This window comes from Euprymna scolopes, chromosome 18 (genome assembly GCF_053919585.1).
Source record: "Euprymna scolopes isolate OS-2025 chromosome 18, ASM5391958v1, whole genome shotgun sequence".
Taxonomy (NCBI): Eukaryota; Metazoa; Mollusca; class Cephalopoda; order Sepiida; family Sepiolidae; genus Euprymna; species Euprymna scolopes.
The window spans coordinates 18,128,846-18,155,794 of record NC_136499.1 but is presented as its reverse complement, the minus strand read 5'-3'; the positions used below and the strand labels follow the sequence as shown (position 1 = coordinate 18,155,794).

Genomic DNA, 26,949 nt, shown 5'->3' with positions numbered 1-26,949 from the left:
GAACTTAAATAACTTTAATTTCTCTAATTATTCTATTTACCATTTTTTTATATATAAAAAAATTACAATTTATGTTTTTATTTAATTCCATTGGAAATATGACTAAGTTTGTATTCTTAAAGACACGATTTCATTGGCTAAAACTTTCAGATGACACATTTTAATTGGCTGAAATATTTTACATACTTCACTGCATACATTCTATCTTAACCAATGTTATTACATATTGGGACAGGTCTGGGGGTAAAATTAGTTCAAATCACTTGAAACAAAAATTGAAAACTTCAGTTTTCAGATATGACACCACTCCCCTCCATAATGGATAAAGATAGATGAATGTGGGGGTTGTTTTGTTTTTTTTTGGGGGGGGGGGATAACACACACACACACACACACACACACACACACACACACACACACACACATCAGTTTTATGATCAGTTTTCAGATATATGACACTACTACCTCCATAGAGGGTAAAGAAAGATGAATGTGTTTTTTTTTTGGGGGGGGGGGGATCGTAGAATCTCTTCCTCCCCTCCAAAAAAAAAAAATGGGTAGCACTTTGGATGTGACAAATAAACATTAAGTTAATATCTCGAGTCTTACACAAACTTTTAAAAAAATAAAAATATTTTTTATCTTTTTTTTTTTTTTTTTTTTTTTTTTTTAAGGAAAATTTTATACAAACCCTGTAATATTGCAATGTTGCTGTTTTGTTTATTCTTTCCCAAATTTGAAAAAGAAAAAATTTGTTTGCTATTAAAATACAACAATATTTTATAAGTTTATATTTATTGTAACACTTGCATCCATATTTAATGCATGAAGCACTTCATTTGCTGCTCCACAAAAGTAATGTTTGGCAGAACGTTAGATTTTAATGTGAGAGAGGACCACCTCCTCCTTCCACCAAAATGTGGCGTTCTGGATGGAACAAAGTAAACATTGTGAGAATTCCTATTTCAATCACCTAAATTATTTACAGTGAAAGCTCTCTTCCATAAGCATTATTTAAAATATATATAAATGGAGAACTAAATGATAATAAAATGACTCTCGGCAACATCAGGAATGAGCAGCTAGTTTGTTTGTGTGCAAGAGGACTGATGTTTTTTAAGTCTCCATCTTTTGCAAGTAATTTCTTTTATGAGTAGGTTGATATATAAATTTATATTTTCGTCCCCAACTTGATGGAAACCCAGTGATGCCCAGCTTTTGCTTGGACCATCAGACTTTACTTATTTGTGTTTCTTGTTGAAAAATTAGAATCCTCTTGTTAATAATAAAAACATAAAATCCTCGTTTGTTTTTGAGGCAAAATCAGTAAGCCATAAAAAAATATTTTTGTGGTTTCCTCTTTTTATATTTTATTTACGTTTTACTATTTGATTTGCTTCGTGAATCTATTCATCTTGCTCATAAAACCTTTTCAATATGAAATTAGAAGAAATCTGATTTCTTTGTACTTAGTCATGTGAAAAGTACACATGTATATTAAAACCTGTCAACAAGTTTTACTAACTTTGTAGCTGTCAGTTTTCATGCTAAGGTTTTATTAAAGTTTATATTGTAAGCTGGTTTATGAATCCACTGACATTATGCTCTTCCGTCTGTATTCTGGTTTTCTTTTGTTATTTGATGGAGAGAGCATCACCCAGCATCATTCGAACTGTTTACATCTCAATTCTCTGTCATGAAACTGCTTATTCAACACATTCTGACTGTCGGCTGAAAAATGATTATACTGTGTTTTTCAGCCCAATGGACTGGATTTCCTGTGTTTCTTTGAAACCACAAGTATCAATGGCCTTTGGAATTAATGTACAGTGTTATTTGTATTGAAATATGCTCTTACATGTACAATTGAGCACTCTGCTCATTTCATTTTGGATGGGTATTGTTCTTATATAATGATAAACTTTACTAGTTATGTATATAACTAGAAAAATTTATTCTAAAAATTGAATAACTTACAATATTTATTAATCCGTCAAAGATTCAAACAAAGAATTATAATAAAGAAAAAATCCTTAGCTCACGAATTTTTAAAGATAGGCTCTTTTTCTTATAGGATAAACATTAATAAAAAGTGTACCATTGATTAGCATAAATTTGAAAATATATAAAAAATATTTTAAACATTTTTTAACTAAAAGGCATTTTCAATAGAATTAAATAGAATAAGAGTGAAATTGAACAATCAAAATAACCAATTATTTAATAAAAACATTAAGTTGCACTTGGTAAGTTCCAAAAGGCAGGATCTAAAGTCTGAATTGTATTCAAATTCAAAAAGTCAGTTAAATTTGATCATATCAAATAATCAAAGTTGTATTTCTTAAGGCTCAAAATGAAAGAAACTGCAATCCAAGGTGTTATTGTTTTTTTTTTAATTGCTCTATCTAGTATATTGAGCTTTTTATTTAGATAGGTTCTAATATAAAGATATATAAGTTCTTTACAATTTTTATTATATAACTAGCAGTATTACCCGGCCTTGCCAGGGGGTTGCTTTGATACCTTTTTTATGCTTATTTTGATCTGTATCGTTGATAATTCCAATATTTTCTTTTTTTTTTTCTTTTTTTTTTTTTGTAATCCTAAAATTATTTTAGTAAATTTTGGTTATATTGATACCTTACTGATCAACTTAAACCCCACACAGTAGATGCAACATGTTAGCAACAATCCAATTTCTCTTATTTGTCGCCTTAGCAGTTATTCTTCCAGCTCAAAACCAACTACTTTGGCGAGGTTTTGTGGGCCATAATTTCTTGAACCGTATGCAAAAGAAACCACAGGTTCAACATCGATTATCTATTCGTTGTAAGAATTTGTGGTTATCGCTGTATTGTTCTACAATTAATCAACTGTGTCGAAAAATTTCTTATCTTATGTTGCTGGGCATACTACTTGTGCTTGGTTGTTGGGGCCTATGTTTTGTTAAACCGACATATAAAACCTCTGAATCACATTTTCACTAAATATGTGTGTAGACTATTTTGCAATTTCTTCAGGATCAGTTACTTGTTCAATGGACGTTCAAAAACAGAAACATAATTTACTTTTGCACTGATAAAAAACATGTAAATTTTCAAGTCTCATAAAATATTTTGCGGTTAATGAAAAAAATTTCAGAAATTTACGTGCAGAGTTTGAACCTACAGACCATGTCATGCAAAAAAAAAAAAAAAAAAAAAAATGTTATCAACTTACCCACAGTAAAATTTTCATGGTCCACCATTCTATCATTGTTGCTAAACGGCGATATGCATAAAATGGCTTTACCGATGATAGATAAATGAAAATAACTGTTTCGATTATTAATTATCTGTAATTATCTGGGGTATTCTGAGACAAAACTTAATTAAGATCACTCCCAGACTTATACACTAAAGTTCTGTAAACTTTAAAGAAAATCTGTTCAGCCATTCTATAAGGAACGAACACACACACACACAATTTATGCATTTATATATTTGTGTGCATATGTGTGTGTATATATATATATATATATATATATATATATATATAAAACGACTTTGTGTGTGTGGAACGATCTATACCAAACTACTCTGTCAATTTTTGGTTTACAGACTTGAAACTTGATATATAGGAAATTTGGGCCTATGGAACAAATTCGATTTGGTTTTTAGCTGGTAAAAATAGATGCTAAAGGGTCAAAATCGAAAAAAAAAATGGAACTTAGTGGGTGTAAGTCCACTAAACGTGTTACTTCTACTCATGTGCAAATATACATTATATATAGTATATCTTTAACGTTTTTTTAATGTTTTTATATATGTATGAACTTAGCTCAGATGGTAATAAATAATGCTTGAGAACTATATGTTTTGCCTTCAATTCTATATGATGGCACCCAAGTCATTTTTATTTTTAACTTTTGAAATCACTACTATATATTGAGTACAATATAATTATCATTAGAAAATTGGCTTTATATTAATAAGTACGAAATCTGCGTAAATTAAAATATATTTAAGCATATTTTATGACTGGGCAACATTGAGTGGTCTGCTAATATATATATATAATGTTTATGTGTGTGTGCCATTCTCTAAAATTTGATTGTATATAGGTGTAATATTTTGAATTGTCTAAGATGATCTTGATTGTGTACAATGACCACCTATCTAAGTGAAGGGCGAGTGGTGGGGACTCTTGAGAACAACAACTATCAGTTTAATTAATTTTTTTTTTTTTTTGTCTCACTGTGTCAATTTAGTACTGCCACTGGTGTCACTTTATCTTAACCCTCAAGGGAGGATACACATTGAAGCACCTTTTTTTAATTTTTTTTGTATTTTGTCAACTTATTATAATTATTACATTTTCCTATGATGATCACATGCAAATAAGTTGAATTATTGTCAACAAGCAGCTGGAGAAACTTTTCTTCTTTTTCTTATTTCTCTGTTCTCACCCCCCCCCCCGGCCCTTTTTCTCCCTATTCTGTGTGCCTCTCTCTCTCTCTCTCTCTCTCTCTCTCCCCCCCCCTCTCTCTCTCCCCCTCTCTCTCTCTCTCTCTCTCTCTCTCTCTCTCAGTTCTCCCAATTTTTCTTTTCCTTCTCTTTTTCTTTTGGATTAATTTTTTGTTTGTTTGTAATCAACACAGTGCATTGGTAGGCAAAGCTGTCATCTTTGGGAGTCTCATATACTGCTCAGTTTACATTTTTCTATGATCACATTGCATTCTGGTCAAATTAAATTGAAACTAGATAATTGATTATATCTTACTACTCACAACTTATCATTTTTATTTGATTTTTTTGTAATTGTTGCCTATTTTGCCATCTTGTATCAACCAAACATGTGTATGAAAATTACCATAAAGTTTGTTTTTCTTTTATTTGAATAACAGCTTTTTAAAAAAAAATTTTTTTTTAATTTTTTTTTTTTTTTTTTTGAAGACTTGCTAAATTGCGTTTTTGCCATGTCTTCTGTCCTAAATCATAATCTCTGTTGACATTATTGTCAATGGCCATGGTTCCATATAATTAATTGCAACACTATTATTAACGATTGCACAAGAAAAAGATTTATTCAGGAAAGTAAAGACCTTTTTTGTGTGTGCCAAAGAACTAATAATTCAGTGTGTTTGACAGTTTTTAGCATAGATCGGATCACAGTGACTTTGGCATTTTGATTTTTTTCTTTTCACTTTTATTAAACAAAACTATCTTTATTAGAAGTAACCAAAATTTGTTATCTATAAGTGGTTCTATGGATCTGACAGGACTTGAACCAGGCATGCCGGGACATCAGTTTGAGCCGATATTCACTGTCATCACCTCCACTCTCTAATTGATGAATGGAAATTAATACAGTATAAGAAAAAAGTTGTTTTTGGTCCCCCGATTTCGGAGAGGAACCTATGTTTTCAGTGGCATCTGTGCTTCCGTGTGTCCATTAGTCCGGACTTTTGCCAGATAACTGTCCATTACTTTTTCCTGAAATTTTGCCACAAATTGTATTTCATTAAATAGATGTGCACAGTAAAAAAGATTCTTTTGCAAAAATTCCCGTTGCGCCCCCAGGAGCTCAAGAGGTAAAAAATTATACATTTTTCCCCATAACTTTTGATCTATCCATTAGATTTTTTGAAACTTGGCCAAAATGTGGAGCCCATTGTTCTTAATATAAATTCAGTATGAGTGACCCTGGCAAAAATTCTGGTTTGAAACCCCGGGGACTTTTCGTGCTAAAAATGCCTCTTTTTTGTGGTTCTTTTTTCATATTTCTCAACAAAAACTTGATATGTCTGACTATATAGTGTTTTTTCATGGTGGTCAACTCAAATGTACATGTGTTAAGGCCTGAAACTGCACCGTTATCCATTTACACTGGGATTTGGCGTCCCCAGGGGCTCAAAAGAGGTCAAAAATGCCCCAAAATAGCCAAAAATGGCACTTTTTGCCCCATAGCGTTGATCCATCCATTAGATTTTCCTTAAACTTGGCCAAAATGTGGAGACCATTGTTCTTAATATAAATTCAGTATGGGTGACCCTGGAAAAATTCTGGTTCGCTATCCTTCTGGGACTTTTAGAGCTAAAAAAAATATGCCTTTTTGGTGCTCTTTTTTTCATATTACTCAAGAACTTATGTATGTCTATATAGTAGTTTTTCATGGTGCTGAATTCAAATATACATGTCTTAAGGCATGAAACTGCATTATTTGTCCATTTTCACTGGGATTCGGCGTTCCCAGGAGCTCCAAAGGGGTCACGAATACCCCAAAATTGCAAAAAATTACACTTTTTACCCCATAACTTTTGCCCCATTCATTAGATTTTTCTGAAACTTGGCAAAAATGTGAAGGCAATGTTGGCACTTCACACTTCTCACATTCATCATTTTTTCACTATTTTTTGTGGCGTCATCTCACATGCAGCACCAGAGGGAGACCATGCACGCACTGATTGTTTTCTCTATAAATAAAAGCAAATGTTTTGTGTTTCTCAAAACTTCTGACGAAAGTATTTTTAAAAAACAGTGGATATGACATTCGTTGGTAATCTCCATGAGAGTAGAGTTTATGATGTTTGTGGCCATCACTTTAGAATGAAGGCGACATTCACATTCACTAAAATAATATGCTCTTATAAAAGAAAAAAATTGGATGATAAAATTTTCACATTCAGTTTTGACATTTCTTTTTGTTTGTTTGTTTTTTGTTTGTTTATTTTTTTTTACTTGTATTTACCCTGAACAATGCAAATTACCACTAAGGACACTCTCTAAGTAGAGAGTTGAGCAGCAAGATATCTGTTCATTTAAATTTTGACAAATTTAGTACAGTTGGGGAAGCAGGGTACAGAGGGGAGTTCCAAAGCCTAGCAGTTTGAGGAAAGAAACTTTTAGAGGAGAAAATGCTCTGACATCAGGGAACATCTACACTGAAGGCATGGGATTTTGCTTCTTTATGGGTTGTTTGGTGGTATTTACGAAGGCAGTACAAGTGCTATGAATGTGTTGGACCGCATTCCATTAAAGTACTTATAAAACAAACACAAGGATACAATATTACGATAGGACAGAGGTTCAAGCTTGGTTGTCAGACCTGTTATGCTTAAAATTCCTTTTTGGAACCTTGTTCAATAGAGAAAAGCTAGTGGTTTGTTAAAACTATCAATAATTTTTGGCCTTTAAAAAAAAAAAAGAAACTTAATATTTTACTGAACAAATATTATTCCTCTTTCTTTCTCCTTTTCTTTTCTATCTACATATTTTTTACTTTCACCTTTTCAACCTTTTGATCTTTCTCTGCTGACCAAATATTTGACATAGTTGTGCTCATTTCACGTCTGTCTCTCTGTATCTCTCTCTCTCTCTCTCTCTCTCTCTCTCTCTCTCTCTCTCTCTCTCTCTCTTTACTATTAATCTTCATTTTCTCCCTTATTTGTTTATATAGGTGAGAGGTGGCCAGCTGTTAAAAATATATCAATATCTAACACTTTAATCAGAGAAATGCTGCTTGTATTATTGGGTGATTTTTATCCTTGAGCTACTTTCAAAAGTGCTGGAAAACAATATGCTATGTATCAACTCAGGCTTTCTAAGTGAAATTAAAACAGTTTAGTTGAGGAGCTATTTTCCTGTAGTTATTTATCATTTTTTTTTTTTTATTTAGTAATTTGTCTTTGTTGTTTTTTAATTTCTGTTAAGTCACAATCAAATAACAAGAAAAAAATTGTGTTTTAGACTGAGTCACCACTTATCAAGGTTAAAAGTTGCTCTTTCTTTTTCTTTTTTTGTTGTTGTTGTAGTAGATGTCTACATTAAATAAAACTCCCATAATATTATTGTTCCCTCTTTAATAAAAATATAATTATTTAAATGTTGTATAATTTAATTTCAGATATGGTTGTAGGGGTATATCTTCAAAACTTTAAGATAAGTTTGTAAACAGACAGGAACTACTGTATATATATTTATTTCTAATATAAAGATTTTATCCGTCTGTCTGTTTGTCAGTCACAATTTCTTTTAAACCTAATAAATATATTGTGCAATTTGTCTCCTTTCAAAATATCAGAAATCTTAAGTATTTATGAAATGGAATTGCCTTAATAGTAAACGATAAATTCCTAACAAATAAAATGGCTTTCATAAACAGTAACCAAAAGCTTGTGATCTAAGATTCTACCAACTGACGTATTTGGACTTTTTTTTTTATAAAATAGAGCTTAAAATGTTACAATAGCAAAGTAATAATAGCTTTAGCATGATGTTCTATATTTACGATTGGACGAAGTATGGAACAAGGACCCTAGAAGTCGAGTGACTCAAGGGGGATATTTTTCAATTGACACCGGTTAATTGCAAATGCACATGTCATTTGTAAACACAACTTGAGTTGTTTGTTTTATTTGTTGATTTTTAATATTAAAGGAAAGATTTAAAGAGAAATGGAGGGGATATGTTTCTTTATGTCATCATTTTTTTTTTTTTCCGGGGGGGATTTCCTTGTTTTAACAAAACTTTTCAATAAGCAAATGTGATTTCTTATTTTAAAATGAGTTCATAATTTATGATTATTCAATTTCGTTTAAGAAAAACATTAAATATTTATTTTTTAATATAGACTGCGTTTTTTGTTTTGTTTTTTTTTTTCTTGATTTTTATGTACTTTTTCTACTCTTCCATTTTGTCTGGATTATTAAAATTTAAAAAGTTACTCTAACAAATTTGAAGGTTCTCATGGACCTTTTTTATATGATTAAATAATTTGAAATAGCAAAAATGAGAACGCTATTTTTTCATAGTATTTTCAAGTTAAATTCAATTTTTATATTTTTATTTACTATATTGCTAGTACAGAATAATGGTTACAAAACACCCTTCCCATGTTAAGAATGGTTTCTAAATAATAATGTTATTATTTCAGCGTGGTAACATCATTTTTTTTATTTATTAGAATATTTTTTTAAATTTAGTAATCAAGTAAAAAAAATGGGGAAATTTTACTTAAACGAGAATAGAAACAGGGATACAAAATGTACATGAGAACAAAGAAAAAGCGTAAAAATGCAGCCTACATTAAAAAAAAATATTTAATGTTTTTCTTAAACGCCTAAAATAACTAGATTGAATAATTGTAGAGAATGAACTCCTTTTAAAACGAGAAATTACTCAATAGACTCTGCGTTCTTTTATTGAAAAATTTTGTTAAAAAAAGGACTTCCCCCCTCCCCCAAAAAACGCCCTCTACATAAAAAAAAAAAAGTGGTTGTAGGTAAGCAAACTCGAACCCATACCACGAAGGAGGAAAAGAATGTAAAAAAAAAAAAAAACATGACGTCTTTGCTGTTGCGCCCATCGCTAAACCGGAAGTGACGAATGTTTAAATTGAGGCTAGTCAATCGAAAAGAGGGGATTACTTTCGAAAATATCAGCGAAAAAAGCAACCCCTCCCTTTTAGAAAAGTGCCCAGTTGAGGCCAAAAGGAATTAATCTTTTTAGCCAATTTTTCGATATTTGTCATTTGAAGGGTCAAGCTTCAAAACAATAACGATTTCGTGAAAATCGTCGCCTCTGTCCAAATTTTTAGGCAGACATACAAACATACATACATTTAAACAGACAGGTGAGATTTATATTATAGATTAACAAATAAAACAAACAACTCAAGTTGTGTATGTTTTTTACAAATGACATGCGTGTTTGCAATCAACCGGTGTCATTTGAAAAGTATCTCCTTTGAGTCATTCGACTTTCGGGGTCCTTATTCCATACCTTGTCCTTATGATTTACATTATGTTTCGAAATATGAATTCAAACATAAATGATAATAAAAATAAATGAATGGAGAAACATTAGAAATTATTTTAATGAAAACAATTAAATTAGAAAACAAATGCAACCGAAAGGAGTATATGTGTACTAGTACAAAAAGTTTTATTTTTATTTAATTATTTATTTTTTTATTTTTTTTTTCTTCTTTCTTGACTTTTACATTTGTTCTTTTTTGTTTGTTTTTTCAGTTAACCAGTGAGGGTAAACCTAAAATTTTAGATCTCATTGACACAACAGGATCTGGAGACGTGGACACATCGACCATAGTGGAAAGTACCAATAATGAAATTATAGGCCTGACTGGGCGTGTGCTAAAGGTAATCTCTCTCTCTCTCTCTCTCTCTCTCTCTCTCTCTCTCTCTCTCAAACCTACACAAATGGGCAAGATTCTGTATAGAGAACTTAAAGAAATTAAACAAATATATGCATCAGTAAATCTAACAAATTTCCTAACAACCAAATTTACATCTGGAGAATGGAAATAAAGTTGAAAACAGAATAACAAAACTGAACCAAAAAGTATTATCCAAACTTTACATAGATCATGCAAAGATTACATATTCTTACTTGCTTAAAGAACAAAAAACCAAATCCGATAGACACAATAAAACATGTTCTTACTTGTATAAGATAAATATTTTGCAAAACAAGTGATCAAGATTACTTAAAATAAAGAAAGATCGAAATAAATTACACAGTAATTCACACCATGAATAATTTTCTTATACAGTAGGAGGGTCTTTGCGTTTCTACACCGTCTTATTTTGCATAGCAACCTTGGACTATTTTCAATTATGTAAAATCCAAATAGCATTATCAACTGATGGTGAACTAATGCAAAGTGACCTTCTTTTAAGAGAAATCTTTCGTTGTCTCACAATTTTTAATCAGTTATAAGAAAAACATGTGAGAAAAAAAATATTAAGAAAGATCACTTTGTCTAATATATGCTCCATCCTCTCCAAAGTGTATTTTTTTTTTTAATTTGTCAAAATATATGTGGACATTACATGAGGGTTTTACATTACTTTGAAAAAAAAAAAAAAAAAAAAAGCAACAAATTATAATTAAATATTTAGAAATTTAAAAAGAATTGGAATCAGAAATTTAGAACAGAATCAATAATTGTATTGGAACCTGAGAAAATTATAGAATCATCCCATGACTAATATATATATATATATATATATATATATATATATTAATATAAACAAATTTATATGGTCACAACTGGTTTCTTCTGTGGAAGGCAACCACTTATTAAGTCGCCTCATGAGGACTTCCGGTTGTAGCCAACCATTTGTCCGAAACATTAGCATGTCTAGTGTCGTGACCATATAAATTTATTTATATTAATAAAAATATATCTTGCTCTTCTTTTATTGAGCACTCTTCATAAACTTGTTAAATTTATTAGTTGTCACTGTTGAATACCTTTAACCTGGTGTGTATATATATATATGTGTGTGTGTGTGTGTGTGTGTGTGTGTGTGTGTGTGTGTGTGTGCTACTTCGTAAAATCATTTTTTTGTCTATAATTTTTACTTCATCCCATAAGAGTAGATGGTTTCTCTTTTCCCTTCATATGTGGTCAACCATACCCGATTTTTCAATATTTCCAAATATTACAGCTTTGCGATGTTCCTCTATCTTTACTTTTAGTGCACAACATGTTTCACTGTTGTATATTTTTCACATTTAAATGGAATTACATACACACAGTTCTTAGTCATGACTTTTTCTGTAGGAGGCTTGATTCAAACAATGTTTTCAGAGAGTTGGGTTGCTCCTGAATATTGTCCTAATATCATTTGGATTACATATTCTTTGAAGTTCTTCAGACAAGCCCTTTATGCATGAGACAGACTGGTGAATATTTGTTCAAAACTTTGTGAAAATAACATGCCAGACAAGAACAGTAGTCCAAATAATGCAATTAATACAGCCTAGATGCTTCATAATTCTCTTCAAATTTTGAACCGTCATGAAGTAATTCATATTTTTTCATTACTAAAAGAATAAAATGGTTCACTTTTAGGATTAATTTTTTCTTTGTAGCACCATTGAATTTACATTTCAGTACATATTTGATTAATAATTAAAAAAAAACATTGCTTCAATTTTCATAGTTGCTAAAAAAAAACAACATGAAAATGTCTTAATATAAACATTACATAAATATCTTATTTCTATATATTAAGCAAATACATGTAATCTTTTTTTTTTTTTTTTTTTTTTTTTTTTTAATATATAAAATTAAGTTTCTCTGATTTTTGCAATTAGGCCTAAATGTGGCAAATGAATATTTCTTTTTATCTTTGCACTATATTATTTACACAAATATAATTTATTTTGCTTTAGTTTCTCTTTGGAAATTCTCAGCTAAGCATATTGGTAGAGTGGAGGCATGTTCTCTTATTCACATAAAGAGACATGAGATTACATTCTTAATAAAAAGTAAAGTCTCAACACGTCTCTATTTCTGCTGTAAAACTATTTCTTAAAATTGGTTACCATTTACTAGATTAATGTGAATCTTAGAGACATGCTTAAATCTGATGACCTCAGGGAAGATTAAATCTGGACAGTATAGGAAGATATGTGCAGAACAGGAGACACTTCAATGGTATATTGAAAGAATGGATGAGTCATTGGATGTAGAAAAGTTGAAGTAGCAGGATCAGAGCACAGGCGACTGGGGACCACCTGTAAATTTAATATTTCCTTGATGCTTTCTCCTCTGGAGGAAGCTGGTTCAATCTGCTTAAGCTGAATGCCGTAAAACAACAACAAAATCAGAGCACAGAGGAAGGGCAAGGAAAACATGGGAGGAAGAGATAAAGATTGGCTTCAGAGAAACAGGAATAAATAAGCGACAAAGCCCTGGCTATTTATTTTAAAAGACAATTACTAAAAGCCGCATCAGCATGCAAAGTGGATATTAAACTGAATATGATGATGATGATGAGTTTTCTCGGAAAATCTGTTCTTTTACTTTTTTACTCCTATCATGCTTAATGTTTGTGCAAAATTTCAAAAACTTCCAAGGCGTAGTTATTGAGAAAAGTGCGGACAGATGAACAGAGGAATGGACAAGAGTGAATTTACAGGTCCACCCTTCTTTTGTCGGGGGACCAAAAAAGGAAAGTACAAAAAAAACCCTCTCAGGCTACTCTGTGTATATGCAGCTACTCCTGTGAATGTTGAGTATGTACAGCTAGTAAGAAATAAAATCAATATTACTTAAAATAATAATAAGCAATGTTTGCATTGTTCTGATCTCTAAGAAAATGGACACCTTTTGAAAGGTGTTTGCATGATTAGTGATTATGCAAGCATCTATTAAGCAATTTTTAACATTTCATTTTTCATCTAACATTGCTTAAATCAAACCATTGGTATAAATTCAAGAGTTTGTGGCAAAGCAGGAGTATACAGAAATACTTATAATCAAATCGTTTCAGTTGTCTGCATCCCTTTTTTCTGTCTGAAAGAATAATATCGTTCACTGGACAAAACAGGGGAGGGTAGAGTAGTAGCCCTCGATATATCTAAGGCTTTTGACAGGGTATGGCACAATGGTCTTCTAAGGAAAATTAGATCATATGGTATCACTGGAAGAATACATAACATAATTAAATCCTTCTTAAGTAAGAGAAAAATCCAAGTTGTCCTCAACGGTTGTACATCTAAACAATATAATATAAATGTGGGAGTACCTCAGGAGTCTATCCTTGGACCTTTATTAATCCTGATATTCATAAATGATCTCCCTGATAAAATTGTTTCGGAGATGGGTATATTTGCTGATGACACCATTCTCTATGACAGGCATGAGGAGAAAACAAATGAAGGCATGTCTAAGGAAATGGCAGAAGCACTAGAGGATGACCTCCAATCTGTAGTGGAATGAGGGCAAAAATGGATGGTCACATTCAATGCTGCCAAGACTAAACTTGTTTCCTTCAATAATTACAAGAAACCTTCTCTACCACCAATAGCAATGGACAATAACACGTTCCCCGAAAGTACTTCCTTTGAACTCCTCGGCTTAACGTTTACAGGGAACATGAACTGGAATAGATACAGTGAGAGCATTGCCAAGGCTGCTGCAAAGAAGGTGGGCTCTCTCTACCGTGCTAGAAAACTACTTGCGCCTGAAAGTATCCTGTACCTCTATAAGGTCACCATTCACCCATGTATGGAGTACTGTTGTCACATTTGGGCTGGTGCATCTGCTGCTTGTCTCTCACTCCTGGATAGGGTTCAAAAGAGCGTCGCCAACCTGATAGGCCCTGAACTTTCATCTCGGCTTCAGCCTCTGTCAAACCCAATAAGCAGCTAAGTCCCACTCCTTCACAGTAGAGATCCCTAGGTGTAAGGAAGTCTTCTACTCCAATAGTTTCTTCCTCAGAACTGCTGGTCTTTGGAACTCCCTTCCGGGATTCTGCTTTCCCAACTGTACTGACATGCAGAAGTTCAAGTGTAATGTGAACAGATATCTTGCTACTCATCTCCCTTCATAATGCCCCTGCAACTTATGTCCCCGATAGTAGTCCCCTACTTCAATGTGGCACTGTGCCTTGTTTGGGGTGAAAATTGATTAAAAAAAGAATAAATAAAAAAAAAATAATGTGTATCATATATTAATGTTTTCATATTGCAAAAGCGAAACTGAAATGTACACCTTGTAAAAAGTATGGAAGACAAGTGTAGCACAAAATAAAAATTGTTCCCTTGAGACATTGAGGTTGAAAGTCGTGATTACTCCCAGGTTGATTAATAAATCCATCTTTGTTATCTTTCATTGTTTGTCAAGCTGAAGGGACTGAAATGATATGATATGACCTCATTTGATCATTTTTCTCTTTTTTTTTTACTTTAATTCACATCAAACAAGGCACACAATACAACTGAGATGCAATGGGTAACTGAATTAGGGACCATATTTATAGGAGCATCTTAAGTAGGGAATTAAACAAGATATTTGTTCACGTTACATTAAAATTTCTGCATATTGGTACAGTCAGGGAAACAAAACAGAGGGAACAGAAAGTCTTCCAGCATATGGATACATCTATAGTGATGGGGTGGGATTTTGCTGATTGTCAGGAATATTTACGTCGAGGGGGGGGGCACCTGATCAGCAAGTTCAGTTATAGCACATTCCACTAAAATACTTGTAAAAACAACACAAGGATGCAACATTACGGTGATAGGACAGGGGCCGGAGCTTGGTAGACAGTGTTTGACGTATTTGGATCCTGTCTAAGGAAGAGAGACTAGTGGTTGATGTATTGTCCCAGATGTAACGATAATAAATACTGCATGCAGTGGTGGCTTTGTAGAGATATAGGGTATTGGCACGTGTGAGAAGTTTTCCAGCTCGGTAGAAGGAACCCACCATATTTGCAGCAGACTTGGCAATATCTTCTATGTATTTGTTCCAATTCATGTTACCTGTGAATGTTAGACTGGGGAATTTAAATTATGGACTCTCAGCTAGGGTATTAGCTTTGGTAATCAATGGCTGGAAATGTATAATTGTTAAAGGAAAGGAGCTTTGTCTTAGTAGCATTAAATGTTATCATCCATTTGTGGGCTTCATTCCAATACAGACTGGGTATCATTTTTTTTATGAATAAGCCATTGTCTTGAATATTTGTGCGTTCATTTTGATCACATGTCGAGAATAGTATCGGCAAATATATCCATCTCAGACACAATTGTGTCAGGGAAGTTGTTTATAAAAATCTGGACTAGTAAAAGTCAAAGGATCAATTTCTAGAACACACCTGTATGTTGAACATCTAGAAAGGTGATCCAGTTAATCCAAGTTTGTTCTACTGAAGATGGGAAGCCTGTATTTTTTTTTTTATCCAAGTTTTTTGTTTTTCTGTTTTTAACTGACAGCTGAAAAAATATGACTCAAAGTTTAAAAAAAAAAATTAAAAAATAACAGAAAAAACGCTTTCAATTATTCTGACCACTGTTCTCATCATTTCGGTAGATGTAACCTTTGACCTTCTTCAGGTGCATCTTGTTAAACTCTGGATCCATACAGAATTCTAACTAGAACTGCTTATTTGATCCCTGAAGGTAGCTTACTCTTATTTTGTCAACCATGACTGAGTAGAAATCTTTTTTTCAAAAACAAGACATAAAAAAAAAAACATCTGACGCTGATGTTCCTAAAAAAATTACTGACTCTTAACTCTGACTTCCTATCACTGATTCTAGTTTTTTTTGTTTTTTTGTTTTTTACGTAGGAATCACCACTTATCAAGGCCCGGAGGCCACTCGAGGATAAGGGTTAATGGGTATACATTAGTTATTGTGATTATAGCATAGTAAACATAAGTAGTGGGAATTTTGTAAATTGGATTATTTAGGGGGGGCGGTTCATCAAGAACTTGTTTACGTTGGACTTGAAGATAATCAGATTGTAGTCAGCTAGAAAGCAGGTAAACAGAAAAGAATACCACAGCCGTGCAGTTCTAAGAAAGAAGCTTTGTTCATGGAATCTACGTTTAAGTTTTGGCACAGTTGATTGGGCATTAGAACATGCAACGTATATTTAAGAATTATTTTGAAATCTGCTTCCATATAATTGATGATTTTGTTTGGATGTTGATTGAAAACTTTCCTTATTCTCGCTCTGCTGTCACCTTGTGTCTCTGTTTTGCTGAGGGCCAGCTTGTCTGCAATGGTTGGCAATAAAACAGAACATGAAATCAGTTGCTTAGATTCTAAATCAAATGAAAGTTCACAATAGTTCAAAGTAACCAAGTATCTTATCGGTCAGATACAGTGTGTGTCCTATGCAACTTATTGAGTAGTAGGAGTCCACAAAGTAGTCCAGTGGCAATTACAAGGCATTGCTCAGCACGAACACTACATTGATATGATAAAGGTCAGAAGTTCAAAATAAAATAATTCACTTCAATGAAATTCAAGATGATACCTATAACAGGCTTAGCAGCTATGCAACCGGATTCTATGACAAAGTGGGCATACAACAACCTCAATTGGCACTAAATAAGCAATAACTGGTAACATGTTTAGTACGTGATTTGTTTGTCATATTGATATACAAATTATTGCTGATACACTATTATGTAGATTGCTTTGTGGTTGTATTGCAGTTAAACTAAGGGAAAGGTGTTTTTCCACGAAGTATAGATGGTGAGTTTTACCATAAAACTGTTTTTCTGGTTTCACTTGTATACCAAAAGCCATACCCAAATTTTGGAAATTGAAACTATTTGGTACAGTGCTATAACTACCAAACCACCATATCTAAGGAAACATGGTAAAAAAGTTAATTTAAATCTTGGTGCTTGTCCATTATAATGAGATATCAAAAAAAAAAAAAATCAAAAAGTAAACCTTAAGTAAAAACACTATTACATTATGTGTCATGCCCAAAAATTAGGAAAATTGATTCAGTAAGATTTGCTAGAATTATTTTCTTTTTTAATAATAATAAAAAAAATCTTGATCTGCTATTTTCGAATTTGAAATGGTGAAAATTAAGTGAAATAAAGGACATAAGACAGTTTGTCATACAGAATTAAGTTGTAATACACTAAACTGAGAAAACTGCATTTTTTCAATAAATTTTATTTTTTTTTTGTAATTATTTTTCTACTTGATCATCTACGTAATTTTTTGGAATCTTTTTGGATTTCAAAATGACACATAATTACATAATAGTGTTTTTACTTATAATGCATTTCTTATAATAATACACAAGCACCAAAATTTTAACAAAATCATCACGTATGATGAATAAAAAACAGATCAAAGAAAACAGATATTTGATGACTTTTGTTAATTAATAAATTGTGAAAATATATATTTTCATTTTTTTTATATATATTTTTTCCAATGGAATAAAAGCAAAATAGAAAATGACATCGTGTTTCAGTTGGAGTCATCTTGTCCTTTTATATAGGTATATTTTCAAAGAAGAGGTAAATAAAAGGAATTTCAACAATGGGATTGAAATAAACATGTACACACACACAGATATTCTAAAGTAATTTTCTTTTAATTAATAATGCTGAATTAAACTGGTTTCTCCCCATAGTAAAGAAAACTACTTGTATGCTAAAAATCAGGGATCAGAGGTTTGGTTGCTTTGTTTTATGGCATATCTATCCTTTTCCATTCAATTATTTTGGCAATGGATTATTTAATACTGAATCTGGTAATTTTTTAAAGTTTTTATGCTTTAAGTTCTTTATACCTTCAAATATTTAATCATGGTGTTTAGTTTGATTGTTTTGTTTTCTGGCAACTCTTTTTGGATTCAATTATTCGGGAAAATGTTTTATGCTTCAAATTCTTTATATTTTCAAATATTTATTCCTGGTATCTAGTTTGGTTGTTTTGTAGAGAAAAATTGTCTTTGTTTTTGCCATTGCAGAACATGATGGAGTTTTGTAAAAGGAAATGGAAAAAACAATAACATCAATGTCCAGTACATTTAAGTCAGGAATTCAATATTTTTAGGCTGCCTGATCTGGTAACAACAGACGGTTTCAACTTGTTTAGTTTATAACAAAAAAGAAGCCATCACTATAAATTCTCATTTCTGACACAGCTGTAACAGTGTTTAATAATTTCCTTGTTTACAGATGGTCAGATATGTTATTGACATATTTCTTATGAGTTTACATTTATGGAAATAGGTTAATAATTGTAAAAACCTTCCCAAGACTTGTTTGCCTTGTAGATGCCTTAAAGGCTAAAGGAGTAAACTCTGACAAAATATCTGCTTTGGGGTCCCGATAGCATTGCAACACCTTTCTGGCAACTCCTGCAGTAGCGTTGGCTCTGACCATTTTGTCTGATTTCATCTGCCACACTGATAACTGGGTAAACCTAAGTCTCCTTATCACCTGCTCAGGCCTGCATATAGAGAGGCAACTCTAGCTTCAACTTTATAACAATAGCAGATGCTGCAATGCACCAGACTCTATGCAGAATGCCATTGTATCATTAGACAGATGGTTGCCATCACCTTCCTAAGACAATAGGTCAGCAGTTGTGGACCTTAATTGCATGATTATCAAGCCTCTTATAGGTACTGTCTTAATGATGAAAATACATTTATGAGCGACTGTAACTGTCCAGTTTATATTCAGAATGGTTTATTCCAAACTTCATGTAGCTAACATTTTTTTTTTTTTTTTTTTTTTTTTTTCAATAAAGCTGTTTTCATTTTTGTTGAATTATCAGTTGTTTGGACCATTAAAAAAAATATATATTAATTACATTTTTTTTTTTTTTTTCAATAAAGCTGCTTTCATTTTTGTTGAATTATCAGTTGTTTGGACCATTAAAAAAAATATATATTAATTACATTTTTTATTTTTTTTTTTAATAAAGCTGCTTTCATTTTTGTTGAATTATCAGTTATTTGGACCATTAAAAAAAAATATATATTAATTACATTTTTTTTTTTTTTTTTTTTTAATAAAGCTGCTTTCATTTTTGTTGAATTATCAGTTGTTTGGACCATTAAAAAATATGTTACATTTTTTTTTTTTTTTTTTTTTTTTTTTTTTCTCAATAAAGCTGCTTTCATTTTTGTTGAATTATCAGTTGTTTGGACCATTAAAAAAAATATATATTACATTTTTTTTTTTTTTTTTTTTTTTTTCAGATTCCAGAAAGCTGGCATAATCCAACAGGACAATATTACATTGGAATCAAAAATGCTTATGATTTATATCCAAAAGCTCTCAAAGAGAGAATTGGTAAGGAACGGACAGATCGTCTATGGACGCCTCAGCATAGACAAGCACTGGCTGAAGTATCTCGCAAATTGGAGGAATTTGATGCACTTTATCCTTGTCCAACACCTGTAAGTATCTTTCAAGAATCCAAATCATTTGAGGAAGAAGCATTGCATTCCATTTATTTTATTGTTCTGTTATATTCGTTTTTTTTTTGTTTTTTTTTTGTTTTTTTTTACAACAGCTATTGTGGTTGTGGGTAACTTGGACATCTTTAAGTAAGGCTCCATACCCAAATCTGCATCTATCTTTCTCTGTCCTTCCTACTTTTAATTAAAAAAATTTTTTTTTTTCATGCTTACTCAGTTTCTAACTCTGTCTACGTATTATAATATTAATGTGCATCTGGTCGTGACAGCTCAATTTAGAAGTTTTGGGAGGGTTGGCATAATCACATTTACACAATTGTTATATCATCAAAGTTAAGCAACGTTGAGCCTGGTCAATACCAGATGAGTGATCATTTGAAAAAACCAAGCACTGTATGTAGGAGGAATTTGAAACTTCCCTGCAAGAATTGCAAAAATCTAATGGTGTCATCTTCATGATTAAGGATGTATATGTGACTGGGAATTGCTTTTGAATTTAATACACTTGTAATGCTATTACAAGTGTATGCTGTATTTTCGTGGACATCGGCAATATTACATACCTAATGTGCTTCAACAAGTCATATCTCTTTTATTTGTGGGTCAATTTTTAAAAGAATTACATTGATAGAAAGAGGAATAAGCATTTCAATGATGTTAATTTATTTTTCTTTTATGCGTTCAATGTTTTTTATGCTCCAAGTTAAAAATGAAAAACACAGTAAAAAATGACAACAACAAAAAGGGAAACTGTTTTTTCAATGTTTACATTTCATATGTTGCATTTGGATACACATGCGCGGGGTTGAATTTGATTGGATATGGCTGAAATTTTACAGGCTATATAAACATAGTCCATCTCTACTGGACTTTGATTTATATTTTTACGACCACAGGAAGCAAAGTTACGACTGAGCAAAGTTGATAAAGAATATTTCAAAATTGATAAGATAAATCGGAATCCATTTTCATATAGATGATAGTTTCAAAATTATTTTCATGTATAATATGTAAATATTTGATAATTATTAATTGTGCAGAAATTTCTTTAAAATGTAATCTTTTATAGAAATTCAAATCCGCTTAATGGGGAAAACGGCTCGCTACGCACTACTGCACTGATCAGCACTCAGCCGACTAAAGTCAGCGCATTAACAAGTTTTGTTTGTATTCTCTTAAAAATAAAAACTGTTTTTTCTGCTTTCAAAACGAAAGCAGAAAAATCAGTTTCATTTTTCATTCTGAATTTGTCAATTTAAAAAAATTATTTTCAAGTTTTTCAAATTTGATTTCCAAACAAAACTATTTTGTTGTTTTTAACGCTTTTGGTACACATGTACTAAAAACGTTAAAAAAACCAACAAAATATACGAAGTACATGCGTTTCTGTCATCATTGTATTTATAACTTCTTACTTGTACTTAATTGTGTTTTAGTGGTAAAACAAAACAACAAATATATAACAAATAAAATGTACTTGTGCACTTATGCTACCATGCTGAAATAATAATTTTATTATTTAGAAACCCATTCTTAACATGGGGAAGGAAGGGTGTTTTGTTAACTATTCTGTACTTTCACCTAACAATTAAATAAAATATATTTTGAAACTTGAATTTATTTTTAACTCATTGTCAAGACCGTTTTTTTTTTTTTTTTTTTTTTTTTTTTTTTTAACTGAGGATATCTAAATAATAATAATAATTAGGTGGTTCGATAAAGAATTTCATTGTGATGCATTTTGTAAATTTTTGCTTTTTTTTTTTTTTAACCCCAAACAAGGCACATTGCCACTGATGTAGGAGGCTACTATTAGAGACACGGGCTACAGGGGTACTAGGTGGGGAGTTGGGTAGCAAGATGTCGGTTCACGTTACACTTGAACTTCTGCATGTCAGTACAGTTGGGGAAGCAGGAACCTGGCAGGGAGTTCTAAAGTCTAGCGGTTCTGGGGAAGAAACTACTGGAGTAGAAGGCTCTCTTACATCTAGGGATCTCTACTGTGAAGGGGTGGAATTGTACTGCTTGTCTGGTTTGTCAGGGGTATTTACGTAGAGAGGGTACAAGTGCTTGCAGCTCGTCGGAACCTACACCGTTAAAATACTTGTAGAACAGGCAGAGGGATGCTACATTGCGTTGATGGGACAGAGGCTGAAGCTTGGATGATAGTTAAGGACCTATTTTAAGTTGGCGACTCTCTTTTGAACCTTGTCTAGGAGTGAGACTAGTAGCAGATGCACCAGCCCAAATATGACAACAATACTCCATACATGGGTGAATGGTGGCCTTATAGAGGTACAGGATACTTTCAGGGGGTCAGTAGCTTTCTAGCACGGTAGAGAGAACCTACCTTTTTCGAAGTGGTCCTGGTAATGCTCTCAATGTAATTGTTCCAACTCATGTTTCCTGTGAACGTTAGGCCAAGGAGTTTAAAAGATGTGCTTTCAGATAAAGAGTCTTTGGCCATTGCTATTAGTGGTAGAGGTTTCTTGTAGTTATTAAAGGAAACAAGTTTAGTCTTGGCAGCATTGAATGTGACCATCCATTTTTGTCCCCATTCCACTACAGATTGGAGGTCATCCTCTAGTGATTCTGCTATTTCTTTAGATATGTGTTCATTTGTTTTCCTGTCATGTCTGTTAAAGAGCGTGGTGTCATCTGCATATATACCCATCTCACAGACAATTTTTTCAGAGAGATCATTTATGAATATTAGGAATAATAGAGGTCAAGGATAGACCCCTGAGGCACTCCCTAATTTATATCATATTGTTTAGATGTATGGCCATCGAGGACAACCTGGATTTTTCTCTTATCTAAGAAGGATTTAATTATGTTAAGTATTCTACCAGTGATACCGTATGATCTGATTTTCCTGAGAAGACCTTCATGCCATACCCTGTCAAAAGCCTTAGATATATCTAGAGCTACCGCTCTACCCTCCCTTGCTTTGTCAAGTGAATGGTATATATGCTCAGAGATTACAGTTAGAATGTCTGCTGTGGAACGGGCTTGACTAAATCCATATATTTGGTCGGTAAGAAGTTTAGTATCTGTAAGGTGATGGATTATAGCTTGGTTGATTATGGACTCAAATATTTTGGCAAAAAATGGGAGGAGGCTAATGGGGTGGTAATTTACTGGGTCAGTTCTTTCGCCAGAATTCTTGAAAACTGGTACCACAGAAGCAGTTTTCCAGCAGGCAGGAAAGCAAGATTCATTAAGGCATTTGTTGTAAAGTTTGGAGAGGACTGGAGCTACTTCGGCAGAGCACTTTTTTAATAGCACAGCCGGGGTGAGATCAGGTCCACATGCTTTTGCAGTGTCAAGATTTTTTATAATGGCATGCACCTGAGAAGGAGTGATTTTCAGATCGTCAAGTGTGGCGTCTGTCCGCAAAGGAAAGCAGGGTCTAGTGTGGAGTTGGAGGCAAACTAACTGGCAAGCATGTTAGCCTTCTCGGTTGCTGAGCAAACAACTTCATGATTGTTGGATAGTGGGGGAATTGTTGATTGCCCATTATTTACTACACTGTTGTAGATTTTCCAGAAGTCACGGGTTCCTAATTTCTGAGCTCCGATGCATTTTTGGGTGGTTTCAGTAAATTCTCTCTTAGCTATCGTTATTTCTTTCTTACAGTTACTTCTGGCTTCTATATACTTCTGTCTGTTTGAACTGGATTTATGTCGGTTAAATCTGTGGTACGCGTGCTGCCTTTGCGCGATGGCAGCTGCACATGTGGAAGTAAACCATTGGGGAGAGTGGTGCTTGCTATAAAATTTCCACGTTAGGACATGTGCTTCAATTGCTGTTTTGAACCATTCAGTGGTCTCATTTGCGCACTGTTCAGCAGGAAGTGAAAAGATATTTCGCCATGGGGCGTCTCTAATGAGATCCCTGATGGCTTCCCAGTCGGCCTTTTTTATAATATCTCATTGTTTTGAGCAGTGGCTCTTCCATTTTGGCTCTAGAGTTTAGGGTGATTTTAACTATTATCACTACATGATCAGCATTCCCAAGTGGGCTGTGGGCATTCGTAACACAATCATCAGAAACTGTGGTCAGAAACAGATCTAAAAGTGATGCGTGTTGCTCTTGCTGGTCAGGGAAACGGGTTGGAAGCGTAACTGTCTGTGATAGGGAATGAGATATAGAGAAGCTATGTGTTGTGGTACCAGCTGCGTCTGTGTAATTAGAGAATCCAAGCCAGTTACTGTAGTGGACATTGAAGTCACCAAATACATGAACTTGTGCGCTAGTGTCGAGGGAAAGTGCTGTTTCCACCTTAACATTTTTCTTCAAAATGATTACTTTTATAAGTTTTAAAGTATGCTGAAAATGAATATTGCATTTAAATTTTCCACAAATAAGTAGCTTTTCGGATATTAAGCAATGTCATTTCTTATGTTATTGCTGATGGACATCTTGGTACGTGCGTTTGCGCATAGTTTCTCAGGGGTTACGTTTGTGCGCTTGCACATACTAAGATGGCCACCAGTGATAACATAAGAAATGACATTGCTTAATATCTGGAAAACTACTTATTTGCAGAAAATTAAAATGCGATATTCGTTTTCAGCATACCCTAAAACCTATAAAAGTAATCATTTTAAATGTTAAGGTGGAAACAAGGTAAAAAAATTACCATTTTATTTCTTTGTTTACATAGTTGAATTTTCAGTAAAACAACAGAATAGAAATAACAAAAATTACCATCAACTGGTGAATATATAGTTGCTGCTTATCAGGATTCCTGGTATCCTGGTACTGTGAAAGCTACATCAAGGATTCATGTAGAGTACGATTTATGGTTGCATCTCAGAAAACAGGGGTACATTTTGGGGCCAGATAGAGGATTTACAAAATTGGAAATTGGACTGGTCCCAAAATGCATAAGTTCTGGTCGATTATGGGAATTCCCATCTTTTACAGAAATCCAAAATCTATATGAAAAATTTTCTTCAATTTATTTCTGAGATTAATTCATATCTACTCAATTTTTTTTTTTCTTTGAGGAAAGTAGTAAATACCGGCTATGAATGCTTTTTAGGCATTCAATGGCTACACCCCAGATTAAGCTCTCCTTTTGTGAGGAAGCAGGAAAATGCCTGCTCTTAATAAAGCTATATTTAAATACCACTATAATGCTTAGTTTTGTTCATGAATAGACACCCACTGTATGATACCATGCGCCAGTTTAAAAAAAAAAAATGAAATTTGTACATCTGAATTTTTAATTCATGGCTTATGGTAAAGAGCTAAATAAAATTTGACTGCATAATCAGAAAGCACACACAATTTTACATAAGAATGCCAAGTTTCATGAGAATGGTGGCGAAATTACCAAATTTCTTGAAATGTTGAGGTCCGTAATTTAGCCCACTTTAAAGAAAAATGTCCACGGAAAAGCCTAAATTTTGGCACTTAAAATTCTCATAACTTTCGAACTACTGATGGTATTTGCATAATTCAAACGGTTTTATGCATCTTTTCAGGCAAGTTGATAAAACAATAATTATCTAAAAAGAAAAAAATCAACTTGTAATGCTACTTATAAAACTTCCTCCTTTAAAGGAAGGCAGTTCGCTTCCCCCCCTTCCAAGGTGAGTACTACTTCTGTTCGGTTCAGTTACTCTCAGGTCCAATATAATCTGAAATGGTAGCACCTATTTGCTAAATTAAAAAAAAAGGTTGTTTTTTTTCTTCTATAAACTAAAAGTTTTAAAAAATTTATCATACTATGTCTGTAATTTTTATTCTGATAATGGTGTATATCTTTGAAAATTAAAAAAATGAAAGTTGCTTTGCATGACTTTTTAATAGCTTTTTACTCTTTCAATAATTCAAATTTTATCTATAAAGAATGCTTTTTAAAGCAAGAACACTATTTCTAATTTATTTAGTATTGCCACAAATAATGTTCTTGGTTAAGAAAACATTAATCCTGAATTAGCTTCAACACTATACAAATTGAAAACACCAAAAAAGATATGATTAAAAAAAATTATATTTTATTTTTAATTCTGAGTATATCTTTTGAAAATTAAATTTTTCAAGAGTCTGTTTCATTTGAGGAAGAGGCATTGCATTCCATTTACTTTATTGTCCTATTATATTTTCTTATCCTGGACGATCCCAAATAGAACAAATAGTCGCAGTAAATTACGAATGTCCCCCTCACCTCCATCATGTCACCATATTAAGAAGATGCTGTCTGTCATAGTTGGTAAAAAAAATATTAGTTTACAAACGATTAGGAAAATCCTCATTGGATTTCATGCTCTTCAATAATGCGGCTTAAGCATTGATAACGAAAAACAAGGCAGATTTGTTTATAAGAATCATTTTTATTTGATTATATAAAGAAGCTATTGTAATGTTTCTAAAAATAAATGCATTCTTCATCTGATTACAGCATCTTGGATATATCTCCTTCACTCCTTTGTACTAACATTAAGAATCACTTTTAGAAAATGTTCAAACTACTTTCACACACACACACACACATTCATAGATAATGACAATAAACTTAGGAACTACTGGTTGGGTTTCAACAAAATTTGACATGCAGAAATTGTCATAGACTATAAAAAATTTTTTTAAAATGTAATCTACCCTAAAAATGAGACTAGATTGGATCAGAATTTCGTAGTCTTGGGAAAAGGTATTTGCATCACATCCAACCAAGTTTTCCAGTTTTAGCATTTTCAAAAAGGTGAATGTTTTTGTTTACTAGCCAAATTCATGTGATTTTTGGAATATGATATGTATTTTTATTTTAAATAAGTGTAATTCTAAATATGTACCAAATTTAATGTTGAGACTTGAAGGTATAAACATTCAAATTTCTACAGATGTTTTCAAACAACTTTCGTTAAAAAAAAAAATGTATATTGTTCTATTAAACTCTTATTGTTTAAATAATTTTACTTTGCTCGTTTTGTTTAAAAGAAAAAAGGTTGAAAATACATTTTTCACTTAGCAATTAGCTCTGGAAGATTGCTGGTGAAAAAAACACAGTTGCCAAAAGATAAACGTTTTATTATTTCTGGTCACGACTTGAAAAATAAAAAATAACTTGTAAATGTGACTTTTTCATTCGCAACATAAAGCCCTGTAGTAGTAGTTACTTGCATTGCACATGTGCATTCCTTAGTCAACACTGCTCTACACAAGAAAGTAACAGTTCTGTTATAATGTCATAACAACTATTTGTATATGTTTATGCAGACT

At 32.4% G+C, this 26,949-nt stretch overlaps 1 protein-coding gene across 2 annotated transcripts in view; it reads left to right on the top strand.

The window, feature by feature from the left end:
- LOC145297510 (tripeptidyl-peptidase 2-like) overlaps positions 1–26,949 on the top strand; it is a 191,048-nt gene that overhangs the window by 48,885 nt on the left and 115,214 nt on the right. For both annotated transcript variants that reach the window (XM_080143409.1, XM_080143410.1), the window contains exons 2-3: positions 10,010–10,138; positions 19,495–19,695. In XM_080143409.1, coding sequence (XP_079999535.1) covers positions 10,010–10,138; positions 19,495–19,695 — 330 coding nt within the window. The remainder of the gene's footprint in view (positions 1–10,009; positions 10,139–19,494; positions 19,696–26,949) is intronic.